The sequence below is a fragment of the Panthera tigris genome, chromosome B1, assembly GCF_018350195.1.
Source record: "Panthera tigris isolate Pti1 chromosome B1, P.tigris_Pti1_mat1.1, whole genome shotgun sequence".
NCBI lineage: Eukaryota > Metazoa > Chordata > Mammalia > Carnivora > Felidae > Panthera > Panthera tigris.
In genome coordinates, this window is record NC_056663.1 from 183,862,261 (window position 1) to 183,881,548 (window position 19,288).

Sequence of the window (19,288 nt, forward strand, 5' to 3'; positions counted from 1 at the left end):
CTGTTCTGTTACATTGATCTATATGTCTATCTTTACACCAGTTATCACTGTCTTGAGTGCTGTACCTTTATAGTTTGGAGATCAGGTAGTGTAAGTCTTCCAACTTTGTTCTATTTGTCCAGAAGTTTTGGCCAATACATTTCTATATACATTTTAGAATTAGCTTGTTGAGTTTTACAAAAATTTCAGATGGGATCTGGATTGTGATTGTGTTGAATCCATAGGTAAATTTGGGAGCACTGACATCTTAATATTATCAATACCTCACCATGGTGTAGACCACCATTTACTTAACTCTTTCATTTTTCTCAATACTCCCCTACAGTTTGGTGTAGAGATCTGGCACATCTTTGGTTGGACTTATGCCTAGGAATCTGAAATTTTGCTGCTGTTGTAAATGGTATCTTTTTTACATTTTCTTTTTTAAACTATGTTGCTGGTGCATAAGCCTTGCAATACTGGTTCTAATAGTTCTCTGTACATGCTATTGAATTTTCTAATGCATAATGTCACTGAGTAAATAATGACAGTCTTATTTACTTTCTCATCCTCATACCTTTTGCCTCTTTCCTAGGCTTACCAGTGCCATATGGAGCGAGAATAGTGAAAGCAGGCATCCTTGTCACATAACCGATCTCAGAGGGAAGGTATAGAAGGCAGGATAATAACCCCCAAAGATGCCCATGTCTTGGCTCTCCAAAACTTGCAGACGTGTTACACGGCCAAGGGGGGTTAACGTTGCAGATGGAATTAACGTTGTGTATCAACGGGCCTTAAAGTAGGGAGAAAACCTAGATTACCTGGATGGACCCAGTCTAATCACAAGATTCCTTAAAAATGCAAGAGGGAGAAGGAGGAGTCAGTATCACAACACGGTGATTTTAGCACAGTGAAACCTGTATCAGCCTCCTAACCTGCACAACTGTAGGATAACCGATCTGTGTTGTTTTTGAGTCACTAAAGTTTGTGGTAATTTATTACAGTGGCAATAGAACACTAATGCAGATATTTGAGACTTTCCAACAGTATGATGTTTGCTGTAGGGTTTTTACGGATATGTTGTCTCTTTGTTTTGTATTCCTTCCAGTTTATTTCTGAAGTGTATTTTTAACTCTAGTATTTGCTCTGAGCTGTCGGCTCTCATTTTCTTTCCTCCTGTTGCTTGCCTATCGAATCTGAGCTTTTCCAATGTTGATGTTTGATTGTTCTTCCTTAGCTTCTATCATTTCTTGAATTTCTTTCTTCCATTACTTTTTAAAGAATATGAGATCACGGTTTTTTGCTGCTTTGTAAACATGATTGGGCATCTTCGTTTTCTGTGGGTGTATTATACAGGTTGTTATCCTGTTTTCTTAGAGGATAGTAGGATGTGGTTGTGTGTAAATTGAGATGGATTTCCCTATATTTTTCGATTTCTGTGTAGGAGGTGAGTTGCGCCAGGACAGTTTCCTAGTTTTGGGGTCCTAGGGTTCTGTCCGCTGCAGTTACTAGGCAGTGGCTTTGTGTGTGCTGTTAGTGCTCTCTGAATTCGGTCCTGTTTGGTCCCCTCTTCCATCCATCCTTCCCTTGTCAATGCTCTACACCAACCACCTCCCCCAGGACAGGCTCACTAAGGGGTAAGAGCTACTTCTGATGACTCGAAGCCCACGTGGCCCCAGCACCCTCATACTTTTCTCTGCAGGCTCCTTCTACTAGCTGCCAACCACCGAATGCTGAACGGCCCTCTCTGCTTCCATTGTGGTTTTGGAGCCACCAGTGGGGATGGCCACATCGCGAGTCCCCCTTAGGTTGCTTCTGCTTGTTCCTCCAAAGCTGTTGCTCCCACGTGATCGCACAGCTACTGATGGTGTTAGCTCCAACTGCTCAGATTCTGGGATTCACAGGGTTACTCTACCACCTAATTTAGGGAAGATGATGTCACTGTGTTTTTCTTTTGCTATAGGATAGCTCCTGGGGGTTCGGGGAGATTAAAAAACCATCTGCTGTCGCTACCATTGTGCTTCTTAAAACTGATTTTTTAATTTAAAATGATTTGCATTTTTCTATTTATATTTCAATGCCCAGGATAGGGCAGACTATGCTACAATAACACATAAATTCCAAACTTTACAAGCACTTCTTTCCTGCTCATGTAACAGCCCAGCTCAGTGGATGGGCTCTCCTGGTAGTTTTCCGAGTGGTGACGGACATGCCCTGGCCGCTTCCAATTGGCAAATTCCTTGTTTATATCCAAACGGGAAGAGAAGAGAGTGGTCAATCATGACCACTGCGTGTGAAGACAGGGAGTTTTATTGCCATTTTCAGAAGTCGCATATTATCACTTATCCCAACATCTCAGCACTCAGCCACACGGCCCCAAACTAACCACAACAGAGGCTTGGAAAGGTAGAACAACATAAGAATCTTTGTCACAACTCTGCACCGTTGGCCAAGTAACCCTGGGAGAAAAGACAGACTATAAAACATTAAGACCCTGCCTATCTCTTTATGCATCTGTAAAAGAATTTCAGATGTCATGTGATCAAAGAACACTCACCATCTGTTTTTAATAGGGTTTTAATTCCATCAGTACAAAACTTTAAATAAAAAAAAACTTTGTGATTTTGATTGTTTTTACGTCTGCAAAAAACCTTCCGCTGGTTTTCCACAGCCTCCAATTGCTGGCAAATTTGGGGGAGAATAAGAAAGTATATAATTAAACAAAATTAAATCGTCTCCAATTATAAAGGTTCCAGTTACACATGGCTTTTGGAATTTTAAAGAATTAAACTATACCACTAATACACAAGGGGAATGGTGGTTTAGCATCACTTATAAACATAAATGTGTTCACAAACATTCTAAATATCCAATATACATACTTCAGAAGAACAGTGACCTTAAGACAATGATTTTTATTACCTTTAGTCTACCAAGCTTGACACTATAAATATACTCATTCAAAAAGTTAACACAATATTTAAATAAGAGTCAAGTTCATGAAAATTTACAAAATATAACCAATGTATTCTGACTTATGATCACATCTTAAATATTTCAGCTTTACTCTTCTAGCCTGGTCAGGCCATTTAAAAATATTTGCACACTATTTTAACAAATTCAGGATATAAAACAGTAGGAATTTACTAAGTTTTCCCATTATAAAAATTAATATAGCAATTCTCAAAATACTGAAAAAACCGTTTTATGAAAGCAGTACCCACATCATAACAACTTATTTAAGAACACATCTTCAAAAGGCACATTTGAATTACTAGTATTTATCTCAAGATAGTAGTTGAGTTTTGAATTTCCAGTCAATTTCCCATGATCTCAGCGTTACGATCACGGAAGGCCGGGGTTGGAGGTAGGAGAACACAGGTGTCCAGTGAACTTTCGTTAAGGCAGCGGTGTTCTCACTTGCCACACCCATGGAGCCCAAGACAGGGAGGTGAGGGAAGGGGGGGTCTGCACATCTGTCTTCCGTCCTAATCGAACCCTCAGGAAACACCTTTTACACGAAAATACTTAAGTAAAAAAAAAAGAAAATCACAAGACAGAAAGCTAAAAAAAAAAAAAAAAAAAAAAAAAGAAAAAAAAAAGGCCCAGAGCACAAACTGCCAGTTTAGTTTGAGTGGTGGTGTTCCTTGCTTGGGGCCCGAAGAAGAGGATGAAGCTTCTGGTTCTTCAGAATCACATCTTCATACTGGGCTCGTCTCAAGTTACATCATCCGGGAGTTCACGGTGCTACAAAATCCTAGCATGTCAGACATACTGATTTTCAAAATCAAATCTAAATGACTTTATGGTTATCTCTGTCATGTTCCCCTTTAGCAAGGGCTGATATTCTACAGTTGACTGTAATTATATCAGCATCGGTAACCTCAATACCCTACAATACTATAATAACTACTGTTATTTTTAAGGACTTATGCCTTAGGACCCCAAAATGCAATCCAATATGCACTTTGAGGTATGGTTTACTTTTCAGTGAAGTTAATACTAACTGAAGCACTACACAGACTAAGATCAGTAATCTAAAGTACTAATTGACTACATAATTGATTCCATGGCAGAAACAAAAGGGACTTTTAGTGCTATGGTGGAATTTCAAAATATTGGCGATCTACTTTAATTTCATATTATTCCTCTCCAGTCTCAGCTGAGTGCCTCCATTTTCTAAAAAGGGAGAGTATCTTTAGATTCTTCCCCTTACTTTAACAAAATAATTGACCAAAAATATTCTGAAGCACAGAAAATAAAATGGTCACCTGTTACTTAACCAAGATATAATTTTCCATTCCCTAACAATGGTCACTTTAGGGGCAATTACTCAAGTTCTAAAATAGCGGCTTTTTAAATTAAGGCAACATTATTCTTACCAGATTTTCTATTAACCACTCTACTGAAGTTCACAAGAGCAGTTTCACCCTTGAAGGCCTTTTATAATGTAAGAAGAGTGAAGACAACGTCCTTCTCAGTGTTTATAAAGAACATAGAAAATAAAAAGTTATTCAAAGTCAACAAATACCTTATGTTTCTACTTGGAATTCTAAAGTAATTACAGTCATTTCAGAATGTGTAAACCATGAAATTACCTTTTCAACTAACAAAACAACATAAAATACAAATTTTCTACAAAAATACAATTTAGGAGATATACCACTTCTTCCCTGAAACAGAAATTTAATATTTGGACAAAAAAACTGTAAACTTTTGATTACATTCAAAAGATAACCTTTTAAAGACTTACATTATTTGAGGTTTTGGCAACTGGAGATCTTAACAGCAGATTCGCCCTGCAGTAATATTCTAACAACATAATAATGCCACATGTTTTTTTCTCTTACGCTTACATCTGCTACCAGGAAGAGAAAAATGGCTTCCTGCAGTGGACGGTCTGGGTGAATGAACTGCTGAGGTGGACAATGCGGCCCTGATTTCTACCTTGACTGCGTTCCACAATCACACAAGGCATTTGTACCAACTGGACAGGACTCTTCCCATCTTTCAATGCCTGAGTAAGATTTAAGATCTGTGGAAAAAAGAGAGATTTTCACCAGTTCAAATAAGATAAAAACCTTCATTCAGTTCACTGAATAATGGCTATTTTAACCATTTATTCATAACTACAATCTTTATGTCATCCACTTCTGCCCAACAGAGATGACAAGGAGTAACTGCTATAAATACATAGTATACAGACACAAAAATAGACACACACGAGTGTACAAAATTAGCATTAAATAACTTTTGCCAATTAGTAACTTTAAAATATTCTAGAATGCACTGATGTCCAGAAGCAATCAGAAGACTGAATAAAGTGAATGGTTCCACATACTCCATTTGACATAGAAGCTAGACAGATTCTGGTCTAAAGAGTCTGCTTTTTCCATAATTTGGCTATTGGAGACAATGCTGCTGTAAACATCAGGATACGTGTATCCCTTTGAATCAGTATTTTTGCATTTGCTGACTGCAGTGCAATGGCCGAATCGTACGGTAGTTCTATTTTTAACTTTCTGCAGCACCTCCATCCTGTTCTCCAGAGTGGCCGCACCAGTTTGCATTCCCACCAACAGTGTTTGGAAGGAGCTCAAGTGTCCATCGACTGATGAATGGATGAGGAAGATGTAGCACATATATACAATGGAATGTCACTCGGCCATAAGAAAGAATGAAATCTAGCCATTTGCAGCGAGGTGGATGGACTAAAGAGTGTTATGCTAAGCAAAATAAGTCAGTCAGAGAAAGACAAATACCGTACGATTGCACTCATATGTGGAATTTAAGAAACAAAACAAACGATCACAGGGGATAAAGAGAGAGGCAAACCAAGCAACAGGCTCTTAACCACAGAGAACAAACTGATGGTTACCAGAAGGGAGGCGGGCAGAGGGATGGTTGAAATAGGAGATGGGGATTAAGGATGCATTTATTGTGATGAGCACTGGGTGTTGTACCTAAGTGTTGAGTCACTAAATTGTACCCCTGACACTAACATTACACTATATGCTTACTGGAATTTAAATAAAAATTTAAAAAAAAAAACATTATCCACTTATTCAACAAAAAAATTTGTTGCGTGCCTACTACGTGCTAGGCTCTGTTCTAAGTGCTGGGGCTATAACAGTAGAAAAAAACAAAACAAAACCCCCATTTTCACAGAACTCACATTTTAGCAGGGGGAGGAGTCAATAAGCATGAATAAGTAAATTACAACATGTATCACAGGGTACAAGTGCCATGGGAAAGCATGACACAGGCACTGGGTTAGAGAATTTGGGAAGGTACCCATTTAAAATAAAGTTTCATTTAAGACTTCACTCTTAAATAGAGAAAATAAAACTAGAAAGAGTAAAATATATTACATTACATGTTTAAACATACTCTTAGAATTGCTACTTGAGCACATAAATAAGGGTGTGAAACTCAACACATAGCTTACAGCCTATTCTACTCTGTTCAGATAATAATTCAGTTTCTTTTTTCCCCCTGCATATCAGGTAAAAAAAAAAAAAAACCCTTTGTTATGTACTTTAGAAATAAAGATGTCTTCTTCAAGTATTTGAAAATATCTAATAATATACAGATAGTGTGCATTTTAGTGGTTCTTATAAAGATTATTTAATAGTGATAAGCATAAAGGTTTCAACATAAAGCCATACTAATAAATAAAATTCACATTACTTTGAACAGTATAAACTGGATGCTTTAGATCCTGGAAAATCTGAAGTATTTAATACCTCAGGGAAATAAATCTTTACTAGCTATAGTAGCTACTCAATGTATTTATGTTTTAGATTCCCTTTTAAGTTCTTCCCTTAAAATTTCCAGGCTGGATAACAAGACACAAAGAATTTATGAAATTCACATTTATAAACATTGTTCTTATCACAAAAATAAATGTGGGCACCAGCATGGCTAAGGAATGAAACGTTCTGGTTAGTTTCCTCTTCTGGTTTTAAAAATTCTATTCTAAAATTGTTAGTCTAAACACAAATTTAAGTAACACCTAATATTTTCCTGACTCTAAAGACATGGTTGTTGGGGCGCCTGGGTGGCTCAGTTGGTTAAGCATCCAACTTCTGCTCACGTCACGATCTCACGGTTTGAGTTCGAGCCCTGTGTCAGGCTTGGTGCTGATGGCTCAGAGCCTGGAGCCTGCTTCGGATTCTGTGTATCCCTCTCTCTCTGCTCCTCCCCCCTCATGCTCTGTCTCTGTCTCTCTCTCTCTCTCTCAAAAATAAATAAACATTAAAAAACAGTTAAAAAATAAAGACATGATTGTTGTAGAGAATCTAGAAAACAGAATGGTATAAACAAAATGAGAGTCATTCTACAAGATTAACAATTTTCAAATATATAATAGCAAATATTATTCAAGCCTAAGAACTATCCTAAATATTAATGTTTCTTTGAAAATTGTTAAGACACTTGATAATCTTGCATTTATTTACTAAAGAAACATCTACTGAGCATGCACTATGTTGGGGAGGAGAAAAGACTGAATAGGAGGAAAAAACTCATGAGAGCCCTCTAAATTACACACTTTCTAGAAACAAAAAGCCGTATGAACAAATAACTGGAATAAAAATTGATAAACACTTTAACAACAGTGGACCTAGGCCCTGACTTAAAATCTGAACCCCTCCACTACATATCACCCATTTTTTCATTTCTCAAGGGATAAACAAATCTATTATTGTATGTTTAAAAACTTTTTAATGTTTATTTACTTTTGAGAGAGAGAGAGCACGTGTGCGCGCACGAGTGGAGGAGGGGCAGAGAGAGAAGGAGGGGCAGAATCTGTAGCAGACTCCAGGCTCTGAGCTGTCAGCACGTGGGGCTCGAACCCACGGACCATGAGATCATGACCTGAGCCGAAGTCAGATGCTTAACTGACTGAGCCACCCAGGTGCCCCAATTATTGTATGTTTAAATTAGAGAAGACTATTTTTAGAAAGAGGTTAAGCATTATAGGCAAAGAAGAAACACTTCAGAAGTCTCCATCTATGCCACATATGAGAACTCAGTAGTGATGTGACGGTTAGGCCGAGGGCGGATGGTATAAACTCTCAGACTTCTGCATATAGACTTTGCTCTCCTTTAGCCTATTTCACTGGTCCTCAAATGTTAGTGGGTATAAGAATTACTGTACTATCTAAAACCACCCATAATCGCTTTATGGTTGATTTTAAGCTATTTTCTAATAGTAATATTCCCAATATATTGTTTTCACATCAAATTTTTGAGTAAAATGGACATCAGTATGTGTATTTCCAGGGAGTGCTGCAGAAAACGGAACTCTGAGTGGCAGGAAGAGTCTAGAAAGACAGAACTGGAGCTTGAAGGAAAACTGTCCTCCAGATGAAGAGGAAAAGGCACCTGAGGAGTGGCAACAACACACACAAGGGCACCACTGGGAGACGAGAAATGGGAGGGAGTAAGAGTTAAGAGTGACCAGGCTTAGAGGAAGCCATGAGTGACGAGTGCCAGGGCAGGTGTACAGGACAGAGGCAGACTACCAAAGGTCTTGTTGACTGGCACCGGAGCCTGTACACAGTGACAAATCATGGAAGCTGTAAGTCACAGGAGACATGGTCAGATTTGCTTTCAGAGACATGGTTCCAGTTGAATGTGAAAGACAGGAAAAGAGGCCAGGATACCATTTAGAAGATCATTAAATGCAGAGAAGTGATGATAAGGGTCTCAGGCAGAGGCAATGCCTAAATGCAGACTGAGACCCCCTTATTTCATAGATTCAACATCTTAACCCTCTTGAGCCAAGGTTCCTCCACGTAAAATGCAGATAACTATGTAGAGCTGCTATTAGAATAAATGACACCAAACATCAAAGTATCTAGTAAAGGGTAAAGTACTCAGGAGGTACTGAAGTGTTACTTTCATTGTCTTTAATGTCAATTGTTACTGAATCTGCAAATGAGCTTCCGGTTTATAAGTCACTGAATAGAAGTTCACTGTGTATTCATAAGACGGCTTTATTTATTATTTCTGCCACTTTCTCAGACCACGTGTAAAATTATTTCACGTAAGTAAGTATTTTCTGAGGTCCAGTGTTCCCAACAGGCATAGGCAGAACACAAAATGAACGGCCTTAGACTCTTAACTATAGAACAAACCGAGGGTTGCTGGAGGGGAAGTGGGTGAGGGGATGGGCTAGATGGGTGATGGGCATCAAGGAGGGCACTTGTGATGAGCACCGGGTATCATACGTAAGTGATGAATCGCTAAATTCTACTCTTGAAACTAATATTACACTGTATGTTAACTAGTTAGAATTTAGACAAAAACTTGAAACATAAAAAATAAAATAAAATGAACAATCTTATTGAACCTGATCATGACCTACTGCTATTTAACGTAACATTCGAAATCTTTAACTTTAATAAACATTACTAGTTCCAGACTGTTTTTAAAAAAATGACTTCATACTAGCTCTTAGTTCCAGTCCAAATCTTTCTGAGAAGAATTAGAATACGTCACTGATAATGTGTGTAAGACTAAAAACTTACTGTAAACTAGGGCAAAAGACTTGGCTGTACCAAAGCACAAGTCTGGAGTTAACTGGCAAAACTGGAGGGCAGAGGGATTTAAGGAAAATTATAAACAGTAGAAATAACAAGTATTTTGACTTAGTTAAGGAACTGGCTGAAAAATGATTTTGTTGCTCGGAATATAGGTTACTGTTATTTGTTTTTGTTTGTTAAACTTCTGTTTCAAAGCACTGATTTACTTTAGAACATAAAATAAAACCTGATTTTTCAGATCAGCTTTTTTAAAAAAACAGTTAAAACCAGAAAGCTACATAGTCATGCATGGTCAGGGTACCTTATTCTTTCTGGCTATCAGAAAGACAAAAACCAACCAAAACCAAACTAAACAAAAATGGGGAACCTGGGTGGCTCAGCTGGTTAAGCATCTGATTTCAGGTCAGGTCATGATCTCACGGTTTATGAGTTTGAGCCCCACATAGGGCTCTCTACTGTCAGCACAGAGCCCGCTTCAGATCCTCTATCCGTCCCCACCTCTGCCTCTCCCCTGCTCACTCTCGCTCTCTCTAAAATAAATAAACTTAAAAACAATTTAAAAAAATCAAATTAAAACATATAACCAAGGCATCATTTTATTTTTTTTCTCCAGAACTTGATCTTGTCATTTTTAAATTTTATTACATGCATTTGTAGAATACCTTAACTCCTTTGTGAATGAGATAGGGTATGAACAAATAAACCTAAAAGAGCAGACAGCCTCTGGTATATCTTTGTGACAGATCTCAGAACTGGAATGTCCCCTATCTTTTCAGACAAGCATTTTAAAATTTGTATTTAAGGGGCGCCTGGGTGGCTCAGTCGGTTGAGCGGCCGACTTCGGCTCAGGTCATGATCTCGCGGTCCGTGAGTTCGAGCCCCGCGTCGGGCTCTGTGCTGACAGCTCAGAGCCTGGAGCCTGTTTCAGATTCTGTGTCTCCCTCTCTCTGACCCTCCCCCGTGCATGCTCTGTCTCTCTCTGTCTCAAAAATAAACGTTAAAAAAAAATTTCAAAAAATAAATAAATAAAATAAAATTTGTATTTAAATTCCTCATGTACTAACTTTAATTTACAACAAAAGCTTATACAATTATTTAGAGCTTTTCCCTGAAAAACAAAATTCCTGAGAGGGGTGCCTGAGTGGCTCGGTTGGTTAAGCGTCTGACTCTTGATTTTGGCTCAAGTCATGATCTCACGATCAAGCCCCACATCCAGCTCATCAAGGAGCATGGCGCCTGCTTGGAATTCTCTCTCTACCCTCCCCCCACCCCCCATCTCTCTGCTCCTTCCCGCTCCTGCTTGCTCTCTCTCAAAATAAATAAATTAAAAAAAATTCCCAAGATAAACCTTTACGGATAAGAGAATTCCAGAAGATGGAGAATATTTATACATCACTTTGTTTTAAGCAAAATGGTCATCTTAGGGCATAATTATCTATGCCAGAAAATGTAGCTCAACTATAGTTTGGGATGGTGACACTCTTCGACATAATTATAATCATGGGCCACCTACCTAAGCCCTTCATGCCTGCCTGAGTCACCTAACTCGGCTCCCTGCAAGGCCCCCTGGCTCTGGCCTCCTCACCTGCTGAGCAAATCTACACCTGACTGTCCAGCCTCACCTTCCCTAGTGGTTCTTAATCTTTGCTGGGTTAGAGACACTTCTGGTTGAGGTATAAATTCCACCCCAAAATGCACATACAAACAGAATTTAGCCTAATTCAGGTATTCACAAAAGAAGGTCTCCTCTCTGGAAATTAGTTTTTTGTGTATTTTTTTCCCCCAGAAACTAGTTTTATCACAACCCTTTCGAATGGTAATCTCTCACTGCTCCGATCCCTTCCACGTGGAATCTATATTCTGGCACTTAAGGCTTCCAAGATCTGGCTCCAGCCTTCTTCTCCAGCCACTTCACTTACTATTTAAAACTTATGACTCCAGCAAAGCACTGCATAAATGCAGATAACAGAGACCACAGAGAGGTGTACGAGCGAATAATCCATCCTTTTCCCTGACCCTGGCCTCCTCATCACAGCAAATGTTCCATGACAGGAGGAACTGGGTCTTGCTCACAGTTCTATTTCAATCACTTTCTGGTACTAGTTCTGTCAATAAATATTTGGTGTATGAATGGTTATTTAACTTAATCATATCTATTTGTTAAAGTTATATAATGTAATCCTCAGTACAAAAACTAGACTGGTCTTTTTTGCCACAGGTATGCAGCAAATAGTTACCTGAAATTAAACGTGTATTTTAGGAAGAAAAAGTTAATTAGTAAGTCACTAAAAGACAATGTTTACAGTAACTTATCTGTTCATTATACTTAACACTATAAAATTATTCACAATAATTTAGTTTCATTTCAAGTTTTCCTTCCGGAATCTAAGTATTATCAATAGAGTGGAAGAACTAGACATTATCCGTAGACCAGCCAGCCTGCACACCCACACCAGCAGCCCTAACGCCTTGTACCTCTAATTAAAGAAAGACGGAGTGACAAGACTGAGTTACTATTAGTACTTTTTTGCCTCACTCAGTGTTCAACTTTGGTGATATGGCGATTTACTGACTGCGCCAGCAAAGGCCAAACACATTCTATGAGAGAAATAATCAAAAGGCAACAGAACTCGGCACTGAAACATCCAAGCAAGTGGACTTGAGGAGGAAAAATACAATAACACTCAGGAAAATAGTTATCAAAATGAAGACAAAGAATTCACAGGAGAGTGAAACTGGTTAACTAAACAATATACAACAAGGTCAAAAATGCCTAATTTAGAGCAAGACAGGAAAGATGCTATTGAAATCAACTTCATTTTTAATCATACGAGCTATTTTGGTTCAGCATAAAAGAATTGCATCTTTGGGTCACAATGGAGAGAAGGGTTAACTACTACTGTTTCAAAGAGAAACTGTCTTCTTAATGAACAAGGTCATAAAAAGGTAACTTACCTGACCCCTCATAACAGACATCTGACTTTCAAAAGTAGCTTTGTTAAATCTTCTGTCAGTCTTTATGGGAAAGGAGGAAAAAAACCTACATTATTATAATTCCAAAAATCAAGAAATTTGAAACAAATATTTGAAAACAAAGGAACTCTTCAACTTAGCACATAAGGCCATTCCAGAGCTTTCCTAATAGATAAAATAACATGTAAAGAGTATTTTTACTTGAAGTATTTTTGTATGTCTCTAGAATGACAAGAATAGTTTATTTATAATCCACTTGGTCCCAAAAGGATTTAAAATGACCTTCCAGCCAATGGGTTTAGGTGTTTTTGAGAGAATTAAACTACAGCAGCTCACCAAATATGTATTACAATTTATGGAGTACTTTTGTAAAAATTCAACTTTTGAAGAAAACAACTTGTCAGATTTTAATAGAGTCTTACTTCAAAGAACACTCATAACCAGTGTAACTTCACAAATTTATGCTCCTGTAAAGTAAAGCTGTTAATTCCTTTTTAAGTCAGGCTCTACACCAGAAGCAGTAAACTGCAAATTAGCTCTATTAAGAAAATCTCGTTTGAGATTTATTTCGTTTTCCGCAAGAATTAAAACGAAAAATTTATTTACCTTAAAAAGTTCATGAAGATCTTCACATAAATCTTGCACAAAGTTCATGTCAGAAATATATGGCAGAATCAAGTTTCTTATTTCTTCAGAAAAAGGAACTTTTGCTTGAGGAAGCCAAGCCCAGTGAAATGGATCTGAAAGAAAAAGGAGAGAGAGAGAGAGGAAGAAGTTATCAGAGAATAATCATCCTGATTCCAAGTTTGGATGGCGAATTCAGATGGTAAAGCACAGTAAACTATTATTTAGAACTAGTCAGGTTCCTGAGTTTTAAATAGTAAAAGGTAAGAATTTTGATAATCGGTCTCTCTCAGACAGCCCTATATCAAAAAATACATCTGAATCCCTGGTCTCTAAACTTGGAAATTAAGGGACACCTATAATTTGTTCACATACACCAGATCAAATACCATGGCTAAGATTTCCCTGCCCTCCTCCCAGTTACAAATTATCAGGAATTGACCACTCACGAGTGTGTGTGTGTGTGTGTGTGTGTGTGTGTGTGTGTGTGCGCGCGCGCACACATGTGTATGTGCACGCATGCACATGTGTGGAAATATATGATGTTTCAAAGTCTTATCTAAAAAAATTTTTTAAGTGTTATTTACTTATTTATTTTGAGAGAGAGAGAGAGAGAGAGAGAGATTGCAAGCAGGGGAGGGGCAGAGAGAGAGAAGAATCCCAACCAGGATCCATGCTGTCAGCGCAGAGCCTGATGCAGGGCTTGAACTCATGAACTGTAAGATCACGATCTGAGCCGAAATCAAGAGTTGGAGGCTTAACTGACTGAGCCACCTGTGAATGTTCCAAACTTTTAAATCATTAGTAGGTGAATAGGCAAATGTCTCTAAGGGATCAAAGATCCATGACTTCAGGCTAATTCTAGTTCTCTCCTAAGAAGACTGTTAAATCTACACAGTACTAGGATGAGAAAGATTCGTAAAGTCGTAGAATCTTCTGGAGAGGGTGCATATTCCAATTCCTGCAAGAAAGTATATGTAAGGCTTCTGACAAGATGATCACCCACGGAGCTACTGTGGGCACATCCAATGAGAACCTCCTACAGCTAGAGTCATTCCTTCTGACTTCTCTTTTATTATCTCCCTGTCCACTGTGGGAAGTACACAGTCCATTCCAAAGAAAGCCCTTCCTCTGGCCCACATCTCCCTGCAGCTATATCTAATTTCCTTTTTACTTTTCCCTGACCAATCACATAAAAGCTCTTATTCCATGCCTGCCTTTACTTCTGATCCCTATCCCTCAACTTCTATTATCAGCATTCAAACGCTCTCCCCTAAGACCACCAGCCATCTCGTAAGAGTCTCTCCAAAGGCACACTTGCAGTCCTCATGCTACTTAATGTCTCTGTAGAAAGTAGCAGTCTTCTATCATCTCCCTTTGTGAAATTCTCTCCTGTGTGGCTTTGGAGATACTACTCTCCCAGACTGTACTTTCTATCCTTTAAGCCACTTCTTTTGTTTGCTGGCTTTTCCTCTTGGCTTCAATGCCACCATTCCCCCCTTTCTCTCCTTCATTTACTTGCTAAACATTCATGAGACATTCACTGAGTATTTGTGTACCTCACATTGTCCTAGTGGTGGTATTTGTTCTCCTTGAATTCCCAGAGGTAATAAACACCACCATGGCTTCCGCTACCACGGTGACAGTTTAAAAACTGTATCTTCAATATCAACTCCTCTTTCAAGTTCCAGATCTCTAATCCTCAACTGCATATTTGGTAAAATTTCCCAGATGTATTGTAGGAGCCCTTAACTTAACACTTTTAAAATACAATTTGCATATAAATTCCAAACTATTAGAGGGAAAAAACAATGAAACAAAGACATCTCAAGCCAATTCAACAAAAGATAGGAAAGGAAAAATAAATTGGAATTCATGGTCAATAGAAAAAAGTAAGATGGCAGGAAAAGTACAAACACATTATTTATTGAGACTTTAACTAGAGTTAAATGTACCTTTTAAAAGAATCTCAGATTGGGTAAAAAAAATATCCAGTTAAGTGTTGGGCATAAGTCATATGCTTACAACAAAATGATGGAAGTAAAAAATAAAAGTATAGAATAACACCAGGTAAATGTTAATAAAAAGAAATGAGGTGTAGCAATGTTACAACAGATAAAATAAGTAAAAAAAAAAAAAAAAACATTGAGAGGGATAAAGTGAGATGTATTTCACACTAATAAAAGAACAAGCCACCAACAATATAAAATGCTGGGCCTTTATGTATGTCAAATACACAGCAAAAAATGTACAGAAATGCAAGAAGAAATTGCCAAAATCACAATCTTGGTCAACTTCAACTCTCAAAAATTAACAGATCAAGTGGTCAAAAAAATAATATGATTTGACTAACAACTACAAGCTTTAATTAATAGACAGATGCAGAACTTTGTGTCCAGACATGTTCTTTTCAAGTACCTTTTAACTGGCCATCAACCAGATTACAAAGGAATTACTAACAAATTTCAATCAGCAGAATTTATGCAGCCAGTCATAGGTCACAAAGCAATAAAACTTGAAAATAAAAATGGGCAGGTTTTTTTTAATCAACTGACACAGAAATTTTATTTACTTATTCATTAATTTTTATTAAAAAAAGGTTTTTTAAGGGGCGTCTGGGTGCCTCAGTCATTTAAATGTCCAACTTCGGTTCAGGTCATGATCTCATGGTTTGTGAGTTTGTAACTCAGGAAGTTCTTTTCTTTTTAAATTTTTTTTTTAATGTTTATTTTTTATTTTCGAGACAGAGAGCACATGAGCAGATAAGGGGCAGAAAGAGAGGCGGGGACAGAGGATCCCAAGTGGGCTCTGTGCTGAAAGCAGTGAGCCCAATGTGGGGTTTGAATTCACGAACCGTGAGATCATGACCTGAGCTGAAGTCAGATGCTCAACTGACTGAGCCACCCAGGTGCCCCAATTATAATTCTATAAAAAAACTTTGTACCCATTAATCCAGATCTCAAGATGTCACGAACAATTTTAAACAAAATAAAACTAGCTCAAGAAGATGTAGCAAACCAGACCCTCAACCACAGAGGAGACTGGTAAGGCAGTTAAAGCACTACTCACTGAAAAGGGGAGAGGTAGGCCTAAACTGTTTTGTAAGTGAATACTACCCAAAACATTAAAGTTAAGTTCTATCCATATATTAAAATAGATGATTCTCATGTTACATACATTTAAAAACTTATTCTACAAGGCTAACACAAGCCAAAAAACCAAAACCAGACACAGTCCCTCAAAAATAAGCAAACAAACATGGCAAGGCCCGTGTAGAATGTATCTTTGCAACCCCAACATCTAGAACAGAGCCTTAGTGAATGATTATTCTTCACCCAGTTTTCCTTTTCCTTTTTTTGATATCCATAAGTTTTGTTCCCTTCCCATTCTGGAAAAGGGTGATTATAGAATGTATAGATGGTTCTAAACACTTACATGCTCTCCACTCATCAGGATGCTTAAAAGGAAATGCCAGACCATTATCAATTGCAGCTATTTTAATAAGTGATTCTTTATCATCAATCCATTTCGTTTCCTAAAGAAGAAAAAAATGGCTGCTGATAAAAAAAGTATATGAATATTTCTAAAAGATCAAGTATTAAATAATTTTTTTAAAATTATTGAAGTTTAAATACCTTTTATTTGAAGAAACTAAAAAATAAAAAATAAGTTGCCTTTTATTAAAGGTCTTACTATAAATAAAAAATAAGTTGTCAGAAAGTACAAATTTCCACACTTGAAGGGAAGAAACCATCGTATAAATCAGTAAGAATTTCATAATCACTATTTTTTATTTGCTATTATAAATTCAGATAGTACTGGTTTCATTTCTTTCCTTTTGGGGAAGAGGACTTGGAATTATTAAGACTTAAAAATATGTTGTTTCAGATAATTTACTGCTAGATATACTGCTTAAAAGTATGACATTTGCAAAATATTGGTATTTTTAAGAGAACTTAACAAAGCTACCTCATTAAAAATTTAGTCTTTCCTGGGGTACCCCAGAAATATTTAGTCCAAACACAAAATGTTTCTAAATAAAACTCTTCAAAGAACAATTATAAAAAGGTCCAGTAGAAGGAATCTCAAGATACCATTAATTACAGAAAGTAGGCCATTCCTAACTTCTACATTCTTGACAGCAAGAGGGATTTCATGTTAAAGAGTATTTATTATGGGGGTGCCTGGGTGGCTTAGTCGGTTAAGCGTCCGACTTCGGCTCAGGTCATGATCTCACGGTTCATGGGTTCGAGCCCCGTGTCGGGCTCTGTGCTGACAGCTCAGAGCCTGGAGCCTGCTTCGGATTCTGTGTCTCCCTCTCTCTCTGCCCCTCTCCTGCTCACGGTCTGTCTCTCTTTGTCTCTCAATAATAAACAAACTTTAAAAAATTTTTAAAAAAGAGTATTTATTATGTAAAGATAAGACGGTTGCCATTAGCAAGTGGCCTAGATAAAAACAAAAGGTAAAAAAGACAATTTTAAAATGAGAAGTATTAGCATGAAGGTCCGTGTCATATATGTCTGGTTTGTTTCTTTTAGTTTATATCAAATATCTTACCTCACTGAAAATGCACAAAATACTTAAGAGCAAAGAATAAAATTTTCAGTAAAATCTAATTGCTCAAGATACACCAATAAAATATATTTAGCAACGATTACGAAAATATATATTTATGTGTGTATTTTAAACCTATTTCTGCTGTAACTGCCATTTATTTTTATTTCTTTTCTTCTATTTACAATTTTATTGAGGTATAATTTACACACAATAAACTTCACATATTAGTGTACAATTTGATAAGCATCCGCGGATGTGAAACCTTCACCGAAAGTTTTCTGGTGTCCTTTGCGGTGGCTCCCTCTCTCGCTCCCTCCCTCTACCCCACCCGCAGGCAACCAGGGTCTGCTTTCTGTCACCAGGGATTAGTTTGCACTTTGTAGGTTTTCACATAAATGGAATCAGACAGTGTGTTCCCTTTGTGAGTAGCTCCTTTCACTCAGCAGGATTTTGAGACTCATCCACATTATGGAGTCATAAGACTCAGAAAGAAGTGAATTACTAAAATATAAACACGTCGACCAAAAATACCAGAACCTTTTTTACATAAAAGCAAAATAAATCTGGTGGTCGTGGTTCTACAACGAATTTCCCAAGTTCTAAAAAAAAGTACCAAGCTGGTACCATCCTTCTACTCTAATACAACATAAGAAATAAAGCTGCACAGAGATTTAGAAATTTAAAAAATGCAGTGTAAACAGGGAAGGAAAGAAAAAAGATGAGAAAAACAGCAAAAGGAGATAAAACCAAGGATCTAAGTGAAGGAAATGAAGAAATGAAGAAAAACATAAATTTAAGGAATCTTTTATAGAAATTGTGTGTGTCTCTGTGTATAATTTTGAAATTTCCTTACCTTAACTTCCTTTCCCTGTTGCTTTTCGTATTTGATTAACCAATTGTCATTTCCCCTGTCTTTCAAAACAAAACAAATGTTACTTCATTTTTTATGGATATCATAGCTTAATATCAAAGGAAATATTCTAGTCACCTTTTGATTTTCAAGACCTTAACTGGTTATCTGTGGCACATGTGTACATATTAAAGGCTCCAACCTAACACATACAAGCCAAAAAATACTTACAAACGTTAACTAACACTTTTTGAGGGTTTACGCTGTGTCAGACATTGTTGTAAGTACTTAACAGGCACTAATTCATTTAATCCTTATAACCATTCTGTGAGGTATGTATTATCAAGAACTATTAAATCAAGGTTATTAAGATCAAGGATAACTTCTCTTCCCCCCAGGAAGAAAAAGTATGTATCTCTATTACCAAGCAAATTTCTGGGTAGGTTCTCACCTAATGTCTGTAGAGAAGTACTCTATGACTCTACATCAAATTTAACGTTAATCTAAGACCACATTAATTAAGAAGGCAACTCTGGAAAAGTATGTAATGCTTTTTCAGCAACTAGTATAAATGAGCAAATATTTTGAATCAGTGGTTCTCAAATTTCAGCATGCTTCAGAATTACCGAGAAGACATGTTAAAACAGACTGGTGGCCCCCTATGCAGAGTTTCTGTTTTAGCAGGACTGGGGTGCACTCTTCTGAAAAGATGCATGTGTAACAAGTCCCCACATGAAACTGACCCGGCCAGTCC

The 19,288-nt window shown here is 37.4% G+C and overlaps 1 protein-coding gene across 7 annotated transcripts in view; it reads right to left on the reverse strand.

The window, feature by feature from the left end:
* Nucleotides 1-2,540: 2,540 nt before the first annotated feature.
* PI4K2B (phosphatidylinositol 4-kinase type 2 beta) overlaps nucleotides 2,541-19,288 on the reverse strand; it is a 32,021-nt gene continuing 15,273 nt past the window's right edge. For 3 of the 7 annotated variants that reach the window (XM_042984837.1, XM_007091138.2, XM_042984838.1), the window contains 5 exons: nucleotides 18,538-18,596; nucleotides 16,563-16,662; nucleotides 13,110-13,243; nucleotides 12,486-12,545; nucleotides 2,541-5,014 (listed from right to left, as the gene is read on the reverse strand). In XM_042984837.1, coding sequence (XP_042840771.1) covers nucleotides 4,841-5,014; nucleotides 12,486-12,545; nucleotides 13,110-13,243; nucleotides 16,563-16,662; nucleotides 18,538-18,596 — 527 coding nt within the window. In that variant the 3' untranslated portion in view covers nucleotides 2,541-4,840. The remainder of the gene's footprint in view (nucleotides 5,015-12,485; nucleotides 12,546-13,109; nucleotides 13,244-16,562; nucleotides 16,663-18,537; nucleotides 18,597-19,288) is intronic. The other 4 variants (XR_006217059.1, XR_006217060.1, XM_042984836.1 and 1 more) reach the window with 4 other exon arrangements.